This window comes from Triticum urartu, chromosome 7A (genome assembly GCF_056163025.1).
Source record: "Triticum urartu cultivar PI428250 chromosome 7A, HENAU_Tu73, whole genome shotgun sequence".
In the NCBI taxonomy this organism is placed as follows: Eukaryota; Viridiplantae; Streptophyta; class Magnoliopsida; order Poales; family Poaceae; genus Triticum; species Triticum urartu.
In genome coordinates, this window is record NC_141879.1 from 123,177,276 (window position 1) to 123,199,937 (window position 22,662).

At 45.4% G+C, this 22,662-nt stretch overlaps 3 protein-coding genes across 3 annotated transcripts; 2 read left to right on the forward strand and 1 right to left on the reverse strand.

The window, feature by feature from the left end:
* The first annotated feature begins 7,581 nt into the window (after positions 1-7,581).
* Positions 7,582-10,249, forward strand: LOC125521172 (Pentatricopeptide repeat (PPR) superfamily protein). The gene has a single exon (XM_048686219.2). The coding sequence runs from the start codon at positions 7,615-7,617 to the stop codon at positions 9,640-9,642; it is 2,028 nt and encodes a 675-aa protein (XP_048542176.1). The 5' UTR covers positions 7,582-7,614; the 3' UTR covers positions 9,643-10,249.
* Positions 10,250-10,422: 173 nt separating this feature from the next.
* MEF29 (Pentatricopeptide repeat (PPR) superfamily protein) lies at positions 10,423-13,439 on the reverse strand. Its single transcript, XM_048686218.2, has 2 exons — positions 10,983-13,439; positions 10,423-10,867 (listed from the first exon to the last, which is right to left on the reverse strand). The coding sequence occupies exon 1, from the start codon at positions 13,406-13,408 to the stop codon at positions 11,036-11,038; it is 2,373 nt and encodes a 790-aa protein (XP_048542175.2). The 5' UTR covers positions 13,409-13,439; the 3' UTR covers positions 10,423-10,867; positions 10,983-11,035.
* A 4,065-nt stretch (positions 13,440-17,504) lies between these two features.
* On the forward strand, positions 17,505-21,321 carry LOC125519919 (putative phospholipid hydroperoxide glutathione peroxidase). The gene is made up of 6 exons (XM_048684696.2): positions 17,505-17,851; positions 18,961-19,037; positions 19,128-19,189; positions 19,759-19,877; positions 19,967-20,134; positions 21,124-21,321. The coding sequence occupies exons 1-6, from the start codon at positions 17,618-17,620 to the stop codon at positions 21,151-21,153; spliced, it is 690 nt and encodes a 229-aa protein (XP_048540653.1). The 5' UTR covers positions 17,505-17,617; the 3' UTR covers positions 21,154-21,321.
* The last annotated feature ends 1,341 nt before the right edge of the window (positions 21,322-22,662 follow it).

The window sequence follows — 22,662 nt, forward strand, 5'->3', positions numbered from 1 at the left end:
TATGCCAAACACCATTGGCAAAGTGCAGATGAACTGTCGGTCGGCAAAAGGAATCACCGTCCTACCGTTGGTCGGGAAAGGTTCATGGCAGGGCCAATGGAAAGTTGGTCGGCAAAGATATTGCCGTCAAACAGTCGGTCGGGAAAGGTTTGTAAGAGAAAATCGGTCGGGAAAGGTTCTTGGCAGGGCCAACAGAAAGTCGGTCGGTAATGTTTCGTATAGCCATCCGATAGTCGGTCGGGAAAGATATGTCGGTCGGGAAAAGTCTTTCCCGTCTGGACTTTCCCCAACAGACTGTGTTGGTCAGCAAAAGTCTTTCCTGACCGACTGTTTGTCAGCGGAAGTTGTTTTCCCAACCAATCTGTTTGTTGGGAAAGTAGTGTCATGGTGTAGTGTGGGGAGGCGGCGATGCTGGACTCGAAGGGAGGCGGCGGCGCAAACAGATCGAGGGAAGGAAGGGATCGCTAGGAGGAGGGCTCAAGGTGAGGGGTGGTAAGGAAATCTTTACCGGTGGGGTCTGTGGGGTATCGACCGATAGTTGACCCGGACCTGATTACGGAGGAAAATGATTACATAGGTCTGTCAGCAAATGCGTGTAGCGGTATCCATTTGCACTGTAACGAGCAATTTTTTTATGAAACAAACACCTCCCTAGCGTATTATTGGACTGCTGTTTAAATTGATTGTGGATATCCCAAGCTATCATCTTCTATCTGATAGACTCAGTAACCAAAAGTTTTTATTTTTGCATGATAATACGTGTCTCATTAATAAAATAAAGATTCGGTTACAAGCCGCGTAAACATCAACATTATAGGACTGAAAAGATAGAATAATCCTATACAAAAAACCAACGCCTGTCCTTCTTCATTAAAAAAAAGGAGACAGATCATCTCTTCACTAAAAACTTTCTAACTTCCGTAGAAGTAAGTAACCACCATGTATGGATCCAAGTGAATATCCCGTCCCGTAGATGGGGTTGGTGGGATACTACCTGTCGCTGTGATGAGCCATGGACCGAATCATGGCAAATACGCTGTGTAATTAGTTGGTTATTATTAAATCTGGCCGGGCTCCGACCGGATCGCTCTTTCCACGATGGCGACGTACGTGCAGTGTGCTGGACTATAGTAGTGGTACGTACGTACGGAGCAAGTAGTGATACAGTCGTCGTTGGAGTATGTGTTTGGAGCACCCCTATACGCCATGAACCTCACACTCACGTAAACTACGCACCAAGTACGTGAAATAAATTTGAAGATTCTAAAAGAAGAATATCCCATATGGTGAAAGTTTCATGGTCAGACTCAGTCACCACTCGCATCACCTATAATTAGTGACTTGAGTGATCAAAATCACTGTGCATCTGAGCATTAGCTTGTTTCATTGGCTGTCATTTACGCGTTGTGTATTTGCAACTAACTTTGACAGTGTTATATATTTTTGGGTAAGCCGGCTATCGATACTACATGCAAGTCTTCCTCATGTATGTCAAAGGGGACGAGACTTGCCTGCTCCCTTCCCGTGTGCCCATCCGTGCTCCCGCATACGTGGCTTGATTTGATTGGAACAAAATAACGTCCGGCCCCACCCCCTTAAAATCAGGGGGGGGATGATTAGATTAGAAAGAAAAAAGGGAAAAAGACAGCCGTAGGATGAAGTGGGAGCACAGATGGGAGCATGGGAAGGGAGCAGGCAAGCCGGATCCTGCCAAAGATAGGTGAGAAAAATGCGAGTATTGGACAGCTCTGTCTTAATTTACTGGTAGCTTCTTTGCTTAAAGATACTAGCAGTGTACATCAGAGGGCGCGACTCCCTTCGAAGGCGTCAATATTGTCGGCATTTGATGGGGGACAGTACACCTATTTTATACGTTAGGCTATCAGTATTTGTGCACTCATGGTAGTGTGATGGTGTTCATACGTCCTTATGACTCATGATGATGCATGCATGTTCCTTTGCTGCATAGCATGCATAATGTCCGCGTTCAAGCTTCTGTATCTTTGAGGCCAATAGTCAATGTTGTAATAGATTTGTTTGATAAAGTTTATACAATAGCACTACTCCTAGAGTTATTATGAAATATAGGGTCTTTTGGTTTGCAGCTTAAGGTTGACACATCTAATCTTGAGCTCTTTTACGGTACCCTGATACTCCAAAATAGAACAGGGAGTACCAATTAAATCCAACCGTCGATTCTAAGGGGTATTATGGACCTTTTGTGTTGCTATAAAATTTTCCCAAAAATTCCTTTTATTAATAAATCTTCCAGTCTATTTCATTGATGATGAAAAAAAAATCCTTTGATCCAATCTGTCATCGCCGCTAGCGTTGCAATCACGCAGCTCTCCCCTTGGAACGCCGTCAAGTGATCTTCCCCGTATCCGTCTCAACTGCTGACCCGCCCTCCCTTCAGCGCACCAATCATCCTCTTCGCAGGGCTAACTATCTTCCTGATGCTCGACCGCCACACCGCCGATGGTTTCTCCACTTCGCTCGTAGCGTTGCTGATGTATCAAGTAATTCCACCTCTATAATGTCGATCTTGTGCATTTGATATCTCATCGTCTGTCTCGATCCCTTTCTCGATGTGTGCATATCTTCGATCACTGAGATTGGTCCTTCATTTGAACAAAAATCCGGTATAGACCTACTTATCATTGACATGCACTCCTACTTCCTGATCGAGAGCTACTTATCATGTATCGATCGACTTTGTTCCTTTTTTACGGCAATAATTTCTTATCATAAAATTCATGTATTTTCGAACAACTTTTTCATTGAAGATGAAATTTGAAAAGTATGGACGCCCATGTAAGTATATCAAACTGAAGGCACAATCAAGTTAGCTGCTAATGGGGGTGGGGGGGGGGGGGGGGTGCATTTTGGTCGTTTCTTTCCGATGAAGTGGTTAGCTTGGCCTAATTTGAGCATTGTAATTGACTTCTTGGCGCTTCTTCCTTCCTGATTATGCGCATGCAGTTCACTACTAGAAACAAGAAGGAACTGTTAAACGGAAGTGACATACAAATAATATGTTCGTACTTTCAGTAGATTAAACTAGCAATGATGAAAAGGAACGGTCCAAATTGCTTATAGAACTTGAGGGTTTTTTCAAGTAACCTGATACCCCTATTTAGTAATGTTTTTTTATGAAACGGATGTAAAAGCTTTGTCTTATCTCATTAATTAAGAAGGAGCAAAACAATGGTTTGAAGGTTACAGGACCACGCGGGTCCGAATAGAAGGGATCGCTCTCCCGATACTAAGTTTCCCAAAAATCTACCCCCGGCAACTATCCATATTTTCACCTCATCTCTAATCGTTGCCACCACTCTCATGGGTAGGGAGGCCTTGCCACGGAACACCAATTTGGGCCATTCACAATGTGGGTACCAATCAATTCCCGCCTTTCATTTTAAGGGGTTATTTCAGACCATTTTGTTACGTGAATGTGGTCACTAATACTCTCTCCGTTTTTATTTACTCTGCATATTAGGTTTGGCTGAATTCAAACTTCATAAAGTTTGGCCAAGTTTATAGAAAAAAATATAAACATTTACCATAACAAATCTATATGATGAGAAAGTACATTCAATAATGAATCTAATGCTATTAATTTGTTATTGTATATGTTAATATTTCTGTTGATAAACTTTGCCAAAGTTCACGGAGCTTGACTTTGATCAAAGCTAATACGCGGACTAAATAAAAACGGAGGGAGTATGTAATAATATATGGTTGTGGGCACCATTGCATAGGTCAAGGTGATCCTCCTTTTCAAAAGAAAAATATTTTTACGGCTTAAATTTATTTGGAAGGAAGTACTCCTATGTCGCTGTAAATTCTGGTGTAAAAAAAGTGTGTAAGTGCTTTCAGCCAAGGAGTAAAACACGCACGATACCATGCGTCCGAAGCGAAAGGAATTTTCCGGTAGCAAACTGCCGGCTCACGACGTTTGGTGGTGCTATTGCCCGCCTCTGCTTTCATCCATTCTTTGACTGGACGGCAGCTATGTACACACCAGTACACCACACTACACAAATTGCACGCCATTGCACGCCCGACGACAGACATGATTGTTTCTCCGATGTCCCTGCTGCGTCATATGGTTTCCCACGTGCCTCTCGTTTCCCCCGGTCAAACTGCAGAGATATAGGAGTGACAATGAGAGACGATGGACTCGCATCCCACCAGAACACAGGACGATTCCCTTGCGCGGCCATAGAGGAAAAGCAATATGGTGCGTGCACGGTTTAAGATCTGGTTTTCTTCTAATGAACTGTAGTTTAAGAAAGATCTACTACTTAAGTAAGTAGTTAGTACGTGGGGGTTGTTGAGATACTACCTGTCTGGCTGTCCCTACGACGCGATGAAGGGACATGTGGATCGAATCATGGCAAAATATGTTGTTTAGGCACACGATGTTTATTTCATAATATTTCGTTAGCAAGGTTGGTTTGTATCGGATAAGCTGTCAACTGCTACAATGATTGATCATTACAGTACATTACAGTGAGAGAAGGAGAGCGGATAGATATATCCGTTTCAGCACAATTCATATGGGACCGATCACGGGCCGACATTATTGTTTTGTTTCATCAATGTTTAAGGACGTGTTTGGTTGTCATTCTAAATTTGTCACATTTTGTCATCCCACAAATTAGACAAGTTTGACTGAGTTAGTCCTTGTTTAGTTTGCAGCCAGACTTGTGGCAAGATTACTTTCATGCAAACTAGACTCTACATGTCACTAACTTGTAAAAGTGCGATAGGATTACCTCAAGTGTGGCAGAGGGTGGCTCCAATTTTACTTGCCTAACCTCAGACATGTGGGGCAAAAAAAAGTGTGACAAATGATGACAAGCTTTAGCAAACAAACCAAACATGCCATAAGACTCCGACGCGGCCTTCGACTTGCCGCGAAGCACCGCTCTCCCCTGAGCCCCGAGTTTCACCGTGCATGCAGCAACCGCGACATGTTCAAGCTTCTATCGTCCCTCCGTGAGCTTGCCATGCCTCTTTCCGTCACACCTCCCCCTCTCTTGTGCTAGCCTTCTCACAGAAAGATTGAGCAGAGGGGGGTTGAAATAATCAATGTTGTGTGGTTTACATTTGCCATTCCCGTAAGAATTATCAGAATTGTGGTATTTGGAATCCGCTAGAGTGGCACCTCCCTTAATTCCAATTAGAAGCTCCCGACAGTCAATTACTAGAAATTGGTTATTGGGAATATTTTCTAAGTAGTCTTCAAAATCAAAATATAAGCAGGGTTTCCATGACTAGGAGGGTGGCATGCACAATCCCGGAAACAGAAGCAACTCTTAGCCTTTGGTGGATTTGTTCGGATCTGTTCGTCTTTCGTCTACGTTCGTATATCTTTAGGTTGAATCCTTTCGATGTACGCTACTCTTCATTGGCGGCGGTTGCTGTTCTGGCGCGCTGGTCCTATGGGGCCTTAGGACGACGACTTCCCGACTGTCTATTACAATAAGTTTTGCTTGGCTTCGGTGAGGGAGGGGCGGACGATGACGGCGGCGCGCTTCAGTGATTGTAGTCGTCGCTAGCTGGTCTATAAATCTAGATGTACTTTTTTTGTACACGTTTAACATATATGAAACAAATGAGTAACATTTTTTCAAATATTTGTGTTTGATGATTACATTTTAATACACGTTCTACTTTTTTTGTGTAGACCATGAAAATTTTGTATACACGTTTGATATTTTTTAAATACATGATTAACATTTTTTAAATACATAATCAGCTTTTTTTCATGCGCATTGTATTTTTTATACATTTTCATATATATTAGAAACATTTTTCTATACACATTTTACAAATGGTAGCTTAACATTTTTCAAATGTTTTATGAAGTGTATTTTTTGTAATATATATGTTTATAATATTTGGAAGTATAAACAAAAGTAAAGTAGAGAAAGTAAAAGACAAACAAAAAAGTGGGAAAAAACACAAGGTTGGGGGCTCCCACGAGCTGGGCCGGCCCAGCCTCGCGCTCCCTCATGGGAGGCTGCCCTACGTCTCGCGCCCCAGGAAAACACAACCCCCCCCCCCCCCCCCCTAGAAAAAGCGTTCCCAGAAAAAAGGATGGGAGCAATTAATCGATGAGTACTCCTTCGGGAGCCCCGGCAGGGAACACTTCGTGTGGGTTGGGAGCGCGCCCACTTGGCGCGCTGTCAGCTGCCGCCATGTATCTCGCTTCCTCTGAATTATTTTTTTTGTACGAGTTTTCAACTTTTAGATGATTGTTTTTATTTTTTTGGCTTTTCGGGGTTTTCCTGATTTTTCTTAGGATTTGGAAAAGAATTTCAAAAAAAAAACGCGACAAAATGTGTTTTTTTTTCTTCCACGAGAAGCATATATTTACTTCTCGTCGAGGCATGAATTTGTTTTTGTGAGAGGCACGGTCATGTCTCTCGGAAAGGAAAAAAATGTGTTTTTTTTGCTTGCATGAGATGCACATATTTGCTTCCGCGAGCGGCGCAGCCGTGCCTCTCAAAAAAGGGGAAAATATGTTTTTTATCCTTCTGCGAGAGGCACAGATTACTTCTCACGTAGGCATGAATTTACTTTCATGAGGGGCACAGTTGTGCCTCTAAGAAAGGGAAAACATGTTTTTTTAGCTCCGCAAGAGGCATAAATTTACTTCTCGTGGATGCATGAATTTGTTTCTGCGAGAGGCATGGACTGCCTCTCGAACAGGAAAAAACGCATTTTCTTTTTCTTCTTTCACGAGAGGCACAAATTTGCTTCCGGCAGAGGCACGGCCGTTTCACTCAGAAAAGAGAAAAACATGTTTCTTTTCATTCTGTGAGAGGCACAAATTTACTTTTCATGAAGGCACGGATTGGTTTTCGCGAGAGGACTCAGAAAAGGGAATGACACTTTTTTTCGTTTCGCAAGAGGCAGGTCATTTCTCTCAAAAAGGGGGAAAACACGTTCTTTTTTTTTCCACGAGAGACACATTTTTACTTCTCATGAAGGCAAGGATTTTCTTCTGCGAGAGGCATGGTCATGCCTCTTAAAAAAATAAAAAAAACGTGTATTTCTTTCTTTCGTGAGAGGCACAAATTTACTTCTCATAGAGACACGAATTTGCTTCCGTGAGAGGCACGATCATGCCTTCATAAAGAGAAAGAAGCGTTTTCTTTTTTTTCTTCATTCGTGCAAGGCACAGCTTTAGTTCTCGTGGAGGCACATATATGATACCACGAGAGGTACGGTCATGCCTCTTGTAAATGAAAAAAAAATGATGCTCTCAATTTGTTTTTTCGTGAAAAAATGTTCGTCAAAACTTATCGACGTAGGAGCTAGTTTTGAAGATCTCAGTGCCAAGAATCCAATAATGAAACCGGTTCGAGAGGTTTGAGAGATAAAACGTTTTGAATAAAGGAACTAGAAAAAAAAACTCTCAATTTGCGATAGGTGATGCACATCCAGTGTGACACTTGTCACGGGAGCGGCATTTGCAAAAAGTACTTGATTTCGCCAATGCAGTGATACGGAAGAAAAATGAGGCAAACTGGGCCTTAGCACTTTATTACCTCGTGGGCTCCTTGCACACCCTTCCGAACCGGAAGCCCGGAACGCCCAATGCACGCGCCGTCCCCACGCGGCGCTCCCCCGGACGCGCACTCCGTCGAGCACCTGCCCCACGGGCACGGCGGCCCCCTCCTCCACCGCCTCCTCCCGGCGTGCGCCACCGTCCCCTCCCTCCGCGCCCTCCATGCGCGCCTCCTCGCGCACGGCCTCCTCCACCCCCTCCGCGCCCGCACCAAGCTGCTCAGCTGCTACGCGGCGCTGGGCGACCTCGCCTCCGCGCGCAGGGTGCTCGATGAAACCCCCCGCCCTGACCCCTACACCTACAGGGTCGCGGTCGGGTGGCACGCCGCCGCGGGGCGGCACGTGGAGGCCGTGGCGCTCCACCGGGGCATGCGGCGGCGGTGCCCCGCGGCGCAGGGCGACGTCGTCCTGCTCTCCCTCGCGCTCAAGGCCTCCGTCAGGTCGGCCGACTTCCGCTACGGCAGGCGGCTGCACTGCGACGCCGTCAAGGCCGGCGGCGCGGACGGGTTCGTGATGAACTGCCTGGTCGACATGTACGCCAAAGCCGGCGACCTGGAGAACGCACGCAAGGTGTTCGACAGGATCCTTGGCCGTAACGTGGTGTCGTGGACGTCCATGCTCAGCGGCTGCCTGCAGAACGGTCTCGCCGAACAAGGACTGGCGCTGTTCAACGAGATGAGGGAAGAGCGCGTGCTGCCGAGCGAGCACACGATGGCGAGCGTGCTCACGGCTTGCACCATGCTCGGCAGTTTACACCAAGGGAGATGGGTTCATGGGTCAGTGGTCAAACTTGGCATGGTATTTAACCCTTTCGTTACCGCAGCGATGCTGGATATGTATGTCAAGTGCGGACAGCTAGAGGATGCTCGGCGGTTGTTTGATGAGCTCGGTTTTGTTGACCTTGTTCTCTGGACGACGATGATCGTGGGCTACACACAGAATGGGAGTCCTCTTGATGCATTACTTCTGTTCGCTGACAAGAAATTTGTGCGCATTGTTCCTAATTCGGTAACCATAGCAACTGTTCTTTCAGCTTCCGCTCAGTTGCGCAACTTGTCTCTGGGAAGGTTGATTCATGGGATGTCAGTTAAGTTAGGTGTGGTTCAGAAGGATGTGGTGATGAACGCGCTCGTTGATATGTATGCAAAGTGTAAAGCAGTGTCAGAGGCCAATGGGATATTTGAAAGAATTTCGAACAAGGATGTTGTCACATGGAATTCATTGATCGCTGGCTATGTTGAGAATGACATGGGCAATGAAGCTCTAATGCTATTTAGTCAGATGAGGGTGCAGGGTTCTTCTCCTGATGCCATCTCCGTAGTGAACGCCTTGTCAGCCTGTGTTTGTTTGGGTGATCTACTTATCGGTAAATGTTTCCATACTTATGCTGTCAAACACGCATTTCTGTCGAACATTTACGTCAACACTGCTCTGCTGAACCTGTACAACAAGTGTGCTGATCTCCCATCTGCTCAGAGGGTGTTCAGAGAGATGAATGATCGCAATTCTGTCACTTGGGGTGCTATGATTGGAGGTTATGGTATGCAGGGCGATTCTGCTGGCTCGATCGACCTTTTTAATGAAATGTTGAAGGACAATATCCAACCAAATGATGTAGTGTTCACAAGTATCCTTTCCACCTGCAGCCACACTGGGATGGTTTCTGTAGGAAAGAAGTGTTTTGAGAGCATGGCACAGTATTTCAACATCACTCCTTCAATGAAGCATTATGCATGTATGGTTGATGTGCTGTCCCGTGCCGGAAATCTGGAGGAGGCATTGGAGTTCATACAGAAGATGCCAATGCAAGCAGACATTAGTGTCTGGGGAGCTTTTCTCCATGGATGCAAGCTCCATTCCAGGTTAGAGTTTGGAGAAGAAGCTATCAATAGGATGATGGTTCTTCATCCTCGCACGCCAGATTTTTATGTGCTCATGTCCAACTTGTATACCTCCTACGGGAGGTGGGATAAGTCTCTTGCTATCAGGAGATCGATGCAGGAAAGAGGACTAGTCAAGCTACCCGGCTGCAGCTCTGTGGGACATGAAAATGGATGAATTGAATGTTTTCTAATTGTCTAACAAAGGCCACAGAGTTGTATTTGTTGCACCTGATCCGTTCATATCGAGTTATTGATTATTCAGGAGAATTTCTCTTCGTATCTCCTGTGTACAGTCAGATCTTATGGCAGGGGAATAGGTCCAGATGAAGTATGGAGTGTTGTGTACACTGTGGTGTTGTTTGGGATATAGCTCAAATTTTGGAACAAACCCTGAGACGATGCAGAAAACTGAGAAGGCCAATTTTTAAAATGATGCCTGACATGATGAGATATCTGGCAAGTGTTTGCACAACATACTCTTTACATCACAAGGTTGTTCATGTTGAAGCTGCATGGTGATATGAGATATTCAGATTTTCAGACTGCGCCGCATGGTAAAACACACTGTTGATGTAAAATGCTGCTGGCCTGGCATCACAACTTCACAAGGCTATAGCAATATCAACACTAACAATGTTTTTTAGGCTAGGCTCATCTGAGCTCATGATTCATGAAGAACCTTGTTTGCCTCCAGCGCATGCTAAAATGCCCTGTTATGTACTGAATGGCATCTGGATCCTGACTGCAAGCAGCCAAGGACTGAGGTGCTAGGTAGGAACAAATGGACTAAATTCTCACGCAGTTCATAAGTTGATCATCTTGTCTCAAAAGCTTGACATAGTTCATGTTTGTGATGCATTTTATTTCTTAATCACTCAAGTTACTTGACAGCCCTTCATATTGCTTTCAAAACATGGTTTAAGCCTACTAATACAACTCATTGGCTGAAGAAGGTTCTGCCCTGACCAAGACGACACAGCTCATTCAGCATCTTAGGCAAAAGAGCTGCTGTCGATAACTTTCGTTGGAGAATCTATTGTGAAGTAATGATTTGTTACCAGGAAAGCAAGTACTAACAAAGCTTGTGTGTTCTGGCTTTTAGCAATGTTTTTTTTGAGGAAGCTTTTAGCAATGTTCTGGCTTTTAGGAATGTTGGTTAACACTTTTAACCATACTTGTAGCAAAGCACGAATTATTATGTAGCTCGCATGTTGTGCCAATTGGCAATCAAATATTACAATTTACAATCCATTACAAGGGTTCTATTTTCAGCATGATGTTTTTGTCAACGACTTTAACTTTCTGCTGAAGCAGTTGTGCTTCCCCATGAGCTGGTAAAATTATTGTATACTGGCGAGAGAGTCTGTGCCTTGGGTTAAAACCTTGGGTCTTGCTTGGAACTGAAATGGAATATGTTGGTTATGAGTCAGTTCTGACTTTCTCCCAGCCACACAAAACTGCCGCCCGAGGTTACAAATTATTTTAGCTCAGCAAATGCTCTCCAGATAGGATTACCTCGAAAGAATCAACCAATCATCTGTTAAGAGATCAGAGCAAATTCCAGTGAATCACCAGTAATCACCACAGGAGCAAATTCCATCTCTGAAATGGTGAAACCTCGACGCGTCCCTAACCACAATCAGCCTCTGCGTCACCTTGGAAATAATCTTGGTGGCGTTATGGCAGTCCAGGCACACCCTAAGGTTCTTGATGATCCTGATCTCGGTCCCAGGTTCCGTATTGAGCAATCCAAAGGCGATGGCCAGCTTCTCGCTGTGCACTTTCACCATATGCTCCTTCTCTTCCTCCTCGACGTCGTACAATGCCGCCTCCGTGTCGGGTCGGTACCCAGCCTCAATCATCTTTGTAGTTAGCTTCTCCAAGTACGAGTAGATGGCGTCTGACTGTGGGTGGGCACGATCACCAGCCATGAAGACATGCGGTTTGTCACCTAGCTCGATTAGAGTACACCCTGGTGTTTTCACCAGCTTCTTGCTCTTGGCCTCCTGCCTCACCCCAGCTGCTTCAGAGTACTGCTTCTTTGACGTGTACAGATTGGAGAGCAGCACATAGTAGCCGGTGTTCTCGGGTTCTAGTTCAAACAACTTCTGGGAGGCCAATTTTGCAAGGTCAGCATCCTTATGAACCATGCAAGCAGCAAGTAAAGCCCCCCATACGCCAGGTCCAATGGCGTTCTTGGGGAACTCTGAGATGAGCTCATAAGCCTCCTTGAGCCGGCCAGCTCGGCCGAGTAGATCCACCATGCAAGTGCAGTGCTCGATACCTGGAGTGAACCCGTAATCGCTAGTCATTGACCGGAAGGCTGTCCGTCCTTCCTCAACCAATCCTCCATGGCTGCACGCATAGAGTACTGACAGGAAGGTGGAGCTTGTTGGAAGAAGGTTTGCATCCAGCATGTCCTTGTAGAGCTTCAAAGCTTCAGCACCTTGACCATGGAGGCCATATCCAGAGATCATCACATTCCAGGAGACCACATTCTTATTGTCCATTCTGTCGAAGATGCGGCGAGCTTCAGCAATGCTTCCGCACTTCACATACATGTCAATGAGCGCTGTCATGACATAAACATTGAGCTCGAGGTTCTCCTTGGAGATGATCTTGTGTACCCACTTTCCCAATGACAAAGCTCCAAGCTGTGCACAGGCCGACAGAGCGCTCGAGATGGTGAGCGGATTTGGTGGCACATTGAGCGCCTGCATTTTCTGGAAGAGTGCAACGGCCTTCTCCGTCAAACCATTCTGGGCATACCCCGATATCATGGCATTCCATGATTCCATGGTCTTTTCAGGCATTGCATCAAAGGCTTTCCTTGCAGAGTCCATGTCGTTTAACCTACAGTACAGAGTGGTAAGTGATGTCGATACAGGAGCATTGGCATCAAATCCAGCCTTGACAACATACGCATGTAAGCACCGAGTAAGCTGTTCATGCCCGAACGGACTGTGCACCGGGATCAGCGCCACCAACGTGCTCGAGGTTGGCCTCAAGCCCAAGGTCACCAGATCCTTAAACAGCTCCACCGACGATCCAACCATGCCATTAACCGAGTAGCCTGAGATCAAGGCATTGTATGCAACCAAATCCGGCGCCACCATCCTGTCAAAGAGATGCCGTGCACACTCCATGTCTCCGCACTTGGCATACAGTGATATGAGCGCCGTCACAACATGCTCGTCTTGTGCCAATCCGCATTTCTCCCCAAAGGCATGAACGCACCTTCCCATCGTCACATCCGCAACCTCCGCTGCTGCCGGCAGGACGGATGACAGCGTCGTCGAGTCAGGCTGCGCCGATCCTGCCCTGACCATCCGCACGAACATCTCCATGGCCTCCGAGCCGGACAGCGCGGCGAGCAGCGTGTTCCAGAGGACCGTGTCCGGAGACGGCACAGCGTCGAACACCCTGCGTGCGTCATCGCCTCTCGACAGCGTGGAGTAGAGCTTGGTGAAGGCCGACGCCACGAACGTGTCCCCCGCGTACCCCGCGGCGACGGCGAGCCCGTGCAGCGCGCGCGCGGAGGCGGAACCAGAAGCGATGCCGCCGCGGGAGCTGGAAGAGTTGAGCGAGGTGGCGGCGAAGGCGAAGGAGAAGGAGTCGGGGCAGGGGAAGAGGAGGTCGGGGCGGAGGGACGGGAGGGAGCGGAGTAGGGCGTTGCGAATGAAGCGGTCGGGGTTGGGGACGGCGCGGAAGAGGCGGAGGAGCTGGCGGGGAGGTGCGCGGAGGGCGGCGTAGCGGACGAGGAGTGAGGTGGCCGGGGCGGGGTCGAGGGTGTAGTGGCCGGAGGCGAGGCAGACGGCGAGGACCTGATCGAGGTGGCGGAGCGTGGAGGAGAGGGCGATGAGGCGTGCGTACGAACGGCGGAGGGCGCCGACGTCGGCGAGGAGTGCGGCGGCGGGGGGCGGCAGGCCGGGAGAAGGCATCGGTGCCGTCGGGCGGTGCGGGTGGCCGGGGCTTGTTATGTGGTTTTTGATGTTAGAAATGTAGCCGTTCGATCGCTGATAGACGGTCGACATGCAAACGTTTCAATTTGCTAACGAAATGGCATATTTGTCTTAGAATGGGCATGATAATTATGTTAATGATCGAATGATACCACCACGTCTATGCAAACACGGTGTCGAAAAGAGTGCCAATACATAAAAGACATAATCAAAACATGACTAATAAGGAAAGAATACACTGCGAGCATAAGTCATCATGCTTAGCATGGACCGTGGTGTTTGAACAAATCATATCATACCTTAGGCCGGGCTTGGATTGAGTGTAATTTAATATAGGTGTATCAACTTTACGAGTGTATATTACTGGATTAGAGTGATTTTCGACCGGGAAGGATACACACATGCAGTTGCGTGTATTTTTTACAGGTGTATCTGAATGAAACACAGTAATCCAAGCGGGGGCTTAGGGTTTTGTTATCTATCACCGCCCTGCCATACCATGACAAACAACATATGGTCGGCACAAAAATAACCATTCCCAATGAAAAGAACCACAAGGTTATACTTTCAATCAATTAGAAAATGATCTTCACACTTATCTTCTTGACAAATTATTGTGGTGCTTGTTATGTTCCTTTTTATGTAATGGATTGTTAAATTTTCAAGACAACTCATGAGAGCTGCATGATTTTTTCACGTCTCATGTTTTGAGTTGTTTTCTTGTGTCGTAGTGCATGGCCACTGCTAGATTAAGCCTTTCTTAAAAATAAACATCTTGGCTCCGATAAACCCTCCATGCGGCACCCCTCCCTAGCCATATGTGCGGTAGATTTGGGGTTGCTCGAATGTGCTTCCACATCGGACTAACCAGTGAGACCCATGGGAAAACCCATCAGTCTGCCTGGGAGGTCACTGGTTTGGTGTTTGTATTCATGGTTCCTCATCGGTGCGGCTCCCGAGGGGCCAAACCCCGGCTATTGAAGACGAGCAATTTCCCTCCCTTTTCCCTCCCTTTCCCCTTCCCGTCCGCGCCACAAAGGGCGTTCCTATCTTCTCAGACCTCACCATATGCCCTCCGCCATGGTCCGCGAGAAGGCCACGTATTACAAGATGTTGATGTCGGGGCATTGGGCGGAGCTCACGACGAGGTGCCCACCATCGAGGCATGGTGCGTAGACTGCATTGCAATCAACCAATCCCCGAGCTCTCTAGGAGGATATGGAGGCTGACCCCACCGTCAGGTTTGAGGTGGCGAACGCTACGGCCGGCGGAGGTGATGTCATTTGCCTCCTCTCGATGGAGGAGGCGGAGGGGTAGTTGTGCTTCACCCAAGCCGAGGAGGCGGAGCACATTGCGGTGGAGGCGCGGTTCGAGGTCGAACACACAGGTGCTTCCGCCTTCGTTGAGCTCATCAATGACAGCATCCTCGTCGCAATGAACCGCACCATTATGGAGTTCCTCGAGTCTGAGCGGGCGGTGGCGATGAACATACGCCAAATCCTCCTTCGTGACGTTGAGCAGGAGGAGCTCTTCGCAGACGACATCGGCGACGAGGAGATACCCTTGATTCGAGCCACCGCCAATGATCATGAGAACAACTGCTTCCGTAAAGGGGTCACCAAACTCTCCTCCGACGAGGACTGGGAGTAGGGTACCACGTAGTTTGCAATTTTCTTTCAAATGCAGCTCTTTCTTATATGATGAACTTATGAAATCGACATTGCATGACTTTGTATCGAATTGAGATTTTGGATACAAGGATTATGACTCCCCGAACAGACAAATTGGTGGGGGGAGGGGGGGGGGCACAACCTTAATCATCATTACTTAATTTGAATAGATTTGCTAAATCATATCTGGATGCGCCAAAATTATTGCACATTTAAGTTCTATGTCATCAATCTTATCTAGAGATTCATGTTTTTTTTTCTCCTTTACTTTTTATATTTAATTGAATAACTTGAATGTGCAATAACTAGGGCACGTTTAGAGATGTGCCCTTTCAAATACAAGGTTCTTTACCAAGCCTAGCGTCTGGTTAGCCTACCATGGTTGAAGATGCTCTAAGCTATTGGGATCTGACAAACCATTGGCTTTTCTTTCATTCTCCCAAGGCGACTTGGGAAAGCCTTCCTCCCCTCAATCTCCGTCGGCGAGCCCGTGGATTCACCTCCCCTCCGCCTACCGCTCCGGCTGCCGGTGGCGGGGAGGAGAATCCTGGTATCTCGACTTTCACTAGTATATAGATATAGATAGGTAGGGTTTTAGTCTTCGCAGAGGCGGCGTTTGGACGGTTGGTGGCACTCCTTTTTAGAGTCAGTCTTCTGGGCTCCGATCTTTCTCAAGTTTGTCTGTTGGATGGATTAGACGGAGCTCCGACGTAGATTCCAGCCAACTCCTTGGGGCGGGGAGGTTAGGGTTTCTCGCCGTGCGTACGCAATGGCGATATTTGGTGTTAAGTTCTTCAGATCGATTCAAGAATTCAATGACGACGACTGCGCCTCCAGGGCGCTGGTCCTTAGGGGTACGTGCACGAAGACTTCCCAACTGCGGCAAGGTCAGCCCGGCTTTAGTATGGAAGCGATGACAGTGGCGCGCCGGAGGCTCGTTCTGGTGGCGGCAATGGTCGTTCGGTGGACCTCGACGTAATTTTTATTATGTTTGAGGTGCTTTGTACTTCCGGTAAATCTTTATAATAGATCTGACCATTTTCAAAAAAAGAAGAAGCTCTAAGCTCTACCTAGAGTTGAGTGATGAAACCTTTACGTTCACAATACTGACAATAGTCTTTTTCCTCTTTCTAGAACATCGTTCACAACAGTCGATTCACCAGAAATAGACCTTTTTCCAATTTATTACAAACCTCGTAAATGAATTGACCCCAGCAAAAACCTATCGCGCTAATTCATTCCCGCGCGCGAAAGACATGGCAGATGGAACAGGGAGACTCACGCGACAAGGACCGGAGATAATGCTTGGAAACGACTGCTCCAGCGGCATCCCCGTCGCCGGCGGTGTGCATCGTCCAGTGCCTCAATAAATGGATTCTGGGAGTTGCATGTCCGCGACGAAGTGGATAAAGGTTGGTTTCTTGCAATTTGGCTGGTCCAGCTTGTGCCGTGCGCCAGCTGAAAAAGACCAACACCCGCCCGGCGCACAGCGCTTCACGTGTCCGCTGCCCCACCAGTGCCACCAGCCAGGCTCCCCCTAAAAAAAAAGTGCCACCAGCCACAACTTAGGCTCTTTTCCGCACGCCCCCTTGGTGTTTTGAAAATTTGCGGCATTGCATAAAAAGAACATTCACGTAAAATTTATACACATTTTCAGGTGAATTGGATGTTATATTAGTTTTTGAAAAATCACGTGATGAATAAAAAGAACATTCACATACACCATTTTCAGGTGAGTGGGGCTGTTGCATATGCCTAAACATAACATTTTCAGATAATCTAAGAAAATATGTACACAAATAGCTTTGCTAGATGAGAAATTGACAACCGCGACGGCGGCGCTTCTCTGGTGCTTCAATTTCTACCCCTTTGGCACCGCAACTCTTCTCAACAATGGTGATGGCAGCTGAAGTAACAACAAGGTATGTGATATACACAAAAGGAAGCTTACTGCAAATTTGCATTCATGTTTTCAGACACATCCAAATTTTGTCCCTGCATTTTATGGATTGGGATGATCAAGGCCGAGGCATTACATAATTATTAACAACATGCATGTGATTATACCATCGTCTAAAGACGGTGGTTGGTAATGTCCCGAACAAACCATAGGCCAAATTGTTCATTCCAGATGTCTTAATGGTGGGGTGCAGCAAAAATATTCTTCTTAAATGGGGCAACGAAAGCTCAACCATGCCAGAATTGATGAAGACGATGGTTATTATTTTTTTACTATTGATTTTTTTATAATTGATCGCTTGTAATATTTTTCTAAATCGAGGAAGTAGGATACCTCCATCAATTTTCTGAAGAAAGGGCAATGAAGAAAGTTATGGCCAAATATAGATCAACGCAGGGGTCTATCTGCAAAAGCGCTCCGTCCTTAACCAGAATCGGCGCGAACCAATCCGGCGCCGCTACCGCGCTAAACCCCCACCACGCGCCCGCCCACCACCGCCCCCACTCTGTTCCCACGCGCCCGCCCGCCGACGCGCGGCAGCCACACCCCGCCTGCATCATGGCCTCGTCCACCGCGGCCGCGGCGCTCACCTGCCTCCACCCCGCCGCGCAGGTCTCGCGGCTCCCTCCGGCGGCCACCGCCTTCGCGCGCCTCCCGGCGGCCCACTCGAAGTCGGGGGCCTGGGGCAGGGCGGCGGTCTCCGTCGCGGCGCCGCGGCGGCGCAGGCGGGCGCCCGGCGTCGTCTACGCCGCCGCCACCACGGAGAAGAGCATCTACGACTTCACCGTGAAGGTAGGTGACCAGCTCTCTGGCCTCGTAATTTTCGCGATAGTGGCGTGGCATCGTACTTGGGTTGCGCGTGAGGCGCGAGCTTGCGCCGTGGGTGAGATTGTACGTGCGGGTTCGGTGGAATGGATCGATGTGATTTGTGTGAATTCGGATGCATATAGGTGAGATTGTACACAGCGACAAGCGACAGGACAGCTGTGTTAGATGTTTGATGCAGTGTCGTTAGGTAGGTGGGATGTGCTGTATCCATCGGTAATACTTATACTTCCTCCGTTTCTAAATATAAGTCTTTCTAAAGATTTCAATATGAACTACATACGAATGCATATAGACGTAGTTTAGAGTTTAGATTCACTCATTTTGCTCCATATGTAATCCATATTGAAATCTCTAGAAAGACTTATATTTAGGAACGGAAGAAGTATTTTATTTGAAATGCTCCATGGCGTTGTTGGGCATGCTTGAAATTGGCTGCGTCAGGCCAATGCATTTGGAGATTTATATATTACTCCCTCCATTCCATAGTACTTGTCATGGTTTTACTTCAGTTATGGAGTGTGAGCTAGTAACATATTTCAAAAAAAAAAATTACCTTAAATAAATGTATCTCTGAAATGTTTTATTCGGATTTAGGAAATATATGCATTCCTACTCGTTGTAGATCTATTACCATCTATGTGTCGGTACATTGGATAAATATATAGATATATTGGCGTATTTGGTTTGCAGACTTAAACTGCACATGGAGGACATATTCAAGCAGATTCACTGACCAAGTAAAATGATAAGAGATTACGGGAAATTATGAGGGTTAAAATTTGGTTTAAGGGTAAATTTGAACTTTCATGAAATTGGCTGTGGCCCATTTTGACCTGTGTTGTAGTGTGTTCGTCTTTTTTTCCTAAGCAACATGTAGTTTGGGAATTTAGATTTTTTTAATATTATGATACTTCTATTTCCCTAGTGATTTTCCCTTGACTGTAATATAGCATCATTTTATATGTTTAATTATTGATACATGATTTATGAACGAATGAGCATACTTTTGTGAGGAGATTAAATGTGTCCATTTTTAACTTTCGTGCCTGAAGAAACATTTCTCTGTTATTCAGGATATTGATGGAAAAAATGTTTCTCTTAGCAAGTTCAAGGGAAAAGCACTGTTGATTGTTAATGTTGCTTCTCAATGGTAATTTTCTTGATATACGTTTTTTCCTAAGCCCAACATTAAGTTATTCTTTGTTGTGCATGAACCCTCACTTTTTTCTGCAAAACCCAGCGGGCTTACAACAGCAAATTACACTGAGCTATCTCACCTTTACGAGAAGTACAAGACTCAAGGTAATATGTATTTCTGGTTAGACCTTCTTTTCACTGGATTAGACATTGCTTATGGCATGAGAGACCTCTTCTCATTTATGATTTTAGTTGGTGTCTTGCTCTAGATAATCACCCTAGTGCCATGCAAAATTTTAAATCCTTACCCGTGGAAGCAGTCTATGTTAATTATCTATCAACAAGCAGGTACTTTTCAGGGTTGGTGGTACTATCCCAGGCCGGTCCAGTTTTAAACTATCTGGTTTCAATAAAAATTTCTGTTTCAATCCACATGACTAACAAAGAATGATCAGACACTGTGCCATGCTTACCAATAAAAGAAAGATTCTTATGGTGACTTCGGCCTCAACAACATTTGTTCAAGATGACAGATGTTTTTTTCTATTTTCTTGAGGACACAATGACACATTCTCTATTTGTTTGAGTAAAAGTAAAAACTGCCTTTTCTGATTGGATTAATTTACTATTCTAAGAGCATAAGAAACTGACCAACAGCTACTGGAGTGGCATGAGCATGAATTTGAAGGTCATAGTAGGATGTATCATTTTCTTTCATCTTTTTAAAATTGCAGGGTTTGAGATTCTGGCATTTCCATGCAATCAATTTGGTTTTCAAGAACCTGGATCAAATACACAGATAAAGCAATTTGCTTGTACAAGGTTTAAAGCTGAATTTCCTATTTTTGATAAGGTATGGGAACTCCAGCTTAAGAAGCAATGCATTGTATTCAGTATTTCCAGCTACTTGCCACAATTAATTGGATATGCATACAATGGCAGGTTGATGTCAATGGACCATTTACAGCCCCTATTTATAAGTTTCTCAAGTCGAGTGCTGGAGGATTTTTGGGTGATATAGTGAAGTGGAACTTTGAGAAGTTCCTAGTGGACAAAAATGGCAAAGTTGTGGAGAGATATCCACCAACAACTTCACCATTCCAAATTGAGGTGTGTTAAGTTTCTCTGTGGCTCTATAGTGTATATCCCTCTTATCATTAATTCCTATTTTAATCTAATTTTAGTGAATTTGGATCTCTAGTTCTAAGATTCCCCAGCATATGTTGGCATGTGGCGCTAAACGGACAATGAACATATGTTCATTTGTCCATATGTAAAAAACAGTACCTTATGGGCTGCGGTCTTGTGGGTGTGGGCATCCAGCTAAAACTAGCCTTGACCAACAGAGTACTAACTCCAATGTGTCTAGAGCGGTATTGGTGTTCTTGGTGAACCTTAGATCTACACGAGTGGTTCAGATGGCACATTCTCCAAGTTGTTATAATAGGTCATAGCGTACAGCCTTGGCAGTGTTGGAATTTACATAAGCTTAAATGATGGAATTATGCTAAGTCTCTGATGACAGTTGCTCACAATGGTTGATGGGGCACCCACAGGCCACAGCCAGAAGCAAGCAGCATGGGTTCGGAAAGCGTGTCAATTTTTTTCTGCCTTCCGTAGGATTATGTAATTCAGAAGTTTAGACGAAATTGAAGATTCGAGTCCTGAACTAATGCGGTAATGCCCACTTAGTCAAAAGGACTTGTGGTGACTTAATTGCAGTGGTGGATGGGGTTATATAATCTGCAGTTGATTTCGTGTCACCAACTCATCACTACAGACTGGAAAGCCATAGTCCATCAGTCAGAAGTCAATTTGTCATAATATCTAATTCATTCGCTATTTTGCTTTCGGCCCATTTTGCCACTGGATTGCTTCGTTCATAAGATGGTTTTGCTTACTACACTCATTACTTTTCAAATTGCTTGATTTAGGAATGCCAAACTTCTGTATCTCATTGAGGGGCACATTCCTTAATCCTCTCGTAGTTCACAACATTGCAGAGAACACCTTACAAATCCCCTGCATGTTATCCTCCTTAGCATCTTTTAATATTTGCCACTCCTCAGTCATTGTTGGCATGTATTATTTTCTTGCAGAAGGACATCCAGAAACTCACTGCGGCATAAGTGCTTTTGAGTCCGGCTTCAGTTAAGCACTCCTGTATATATTGCCTTTTTTTTTCTTCCGGAAACTAGAGTTTTACTTGTGATTATGACTCTTGTGCGATATAATGTTTTCCATTCCTGTAAAGTAATTCACTGATATGTATAGACATTTCCGAACTTCGGTACTCATTGTTGGGTTGGGGGATTGGGTAAGCACGAGCAACAATACTGGCGTTTACTTTCTGACGGCCTCTTGGCAATGACGTGGAAAGAGCGAAATGCTACATGACGCAGTTGTCTACGCATGCATATTTTTTGTTTCAGCGTTCCAGAAAAATCTACACATGTCTTGTGAGAAGAGAACAAATGGCCATTGCATCTGTTTTCTTTGGTCGAAGACTCAGTTTGTTGTTGTTGAACTGTGCTATATTGTGCTTATTTTTAGTCTGTCATAGAAAAATTAGGCCCTTTTTGAGAAAACTGAATATGAGGTCCTTTTTTTTTTTTTTACAAAACAGAGCACATCCACACGCGTGGAAACTACACAAGCCAATTTTTTAAATTTGCTGACTAAGCATGCCATTTGTTGTCACCTTTTTCTTTGTCAGAATTTTTTTTGATCTATTCATCATCAATTACGACAGCACAACGAATACCAATAATAAAAATAATAATTACATCACCGATAATAATAATTATTACATCTAGATCCACAGATCGCACTATCCTCATTTGGCTCATTTCGTGCGTGTTGAGCAAGTTTAGGGAGATATTGTAGTATTTGTGCGAAGATGTACCAAAGTGAGCATCGGGGACAAATTGATGTATGAGTGATGCCTTTAACTTAACCAAAATGCAGCAAAGCCGAAGGCCGCGCTGAGTAGCAAGAGCACATTCAATGGAGGGTCCCTTGAAAGCTATGGTGTATCATCAAGGAGATTAAGGAGATATCATTAGCTTTCTCTTCTTATAATTTCATTCATGAGCTTAGAAATTTCAATTACAAAGCTCACAGCCTCACAAAGTTTGGTTTATCTGTGAAAGGGGAATAGATGCAACACATAAATTATTCGGAAAAAAAATGCAACACATAAATCGTATTGATCTCAGTGGTATTTGTATAGAGTTACAGGCACATGCACATCTTGCAAAAGAATGACGATCACCTAGCCATTCGTGGGATCGTGGATGACGTACACGTGTTGACGAGGATGCAGCTAACATTATTTTTCTCTAAATGCTACTCTCCTCGTTCCTAAATATTTGTCTTTTTAGAGATTTTAAATGGACTATCACATATGGATGTATATAGAATGTAGATTCACTTATTTTGCTTTATATGTAGTCATTTGTTGAAATCTCTAGAAAGACAAATATTTATGAACTGAGGGAGTAATTAGTACGGCTGCATTATTTGGGCTCCATGAGCTCATAGTCTTTCGCACTATTAGATTGAATCTTGGAGCGATCCGGAGCAGCCACATGAGCGCCTGTTCCGTCGAGAATATAAATGACACATTCAATTTCAAA

What these genes read in the sequence shown, in the direction of transcription:
- LOC125521172 (XM_048686219.2), top strand. Translation starts at nt 7,615, where the DNA reads ATGCACGCGCCGTCCCCACGCGGCGCTCCCCCGGACGCGCACTCCGTC.
- MEF29 (XM_048686218.2), bottom strand. Translation starts at nt 13,408, where the DNA reads ATGCCTTCTCCCGGCCTGCCGCCCCCCGCCGCCGCACTCCTCGCCGAC.
- LOC125519919 (XM_048684696.2), top strand. Translation starts at nt 17,618, where the DNA reads ATGGCCTCGTCCACCGCGGCCGCGGCGCTCACCTGCCTCCACCCCGCC. An exon ending in CGAGAAGTACAAGACTCAAG is followed by an intron (nt 19,190 to 19,758) that starts GTAATATGTATT and finishes TTAAAATTGCAG; the next exon opens with GGTTTGAGATTCTGGCATTT. An exon ending in CTTCACCATTCCAAATTGAG is followed by an intron (nt 20,135 to 21,123) that starts GTGTGTTAAGTT and finishes ATTTTCTTGCAG; the next exon opens with AAGGACATCCAGAAACTCAC.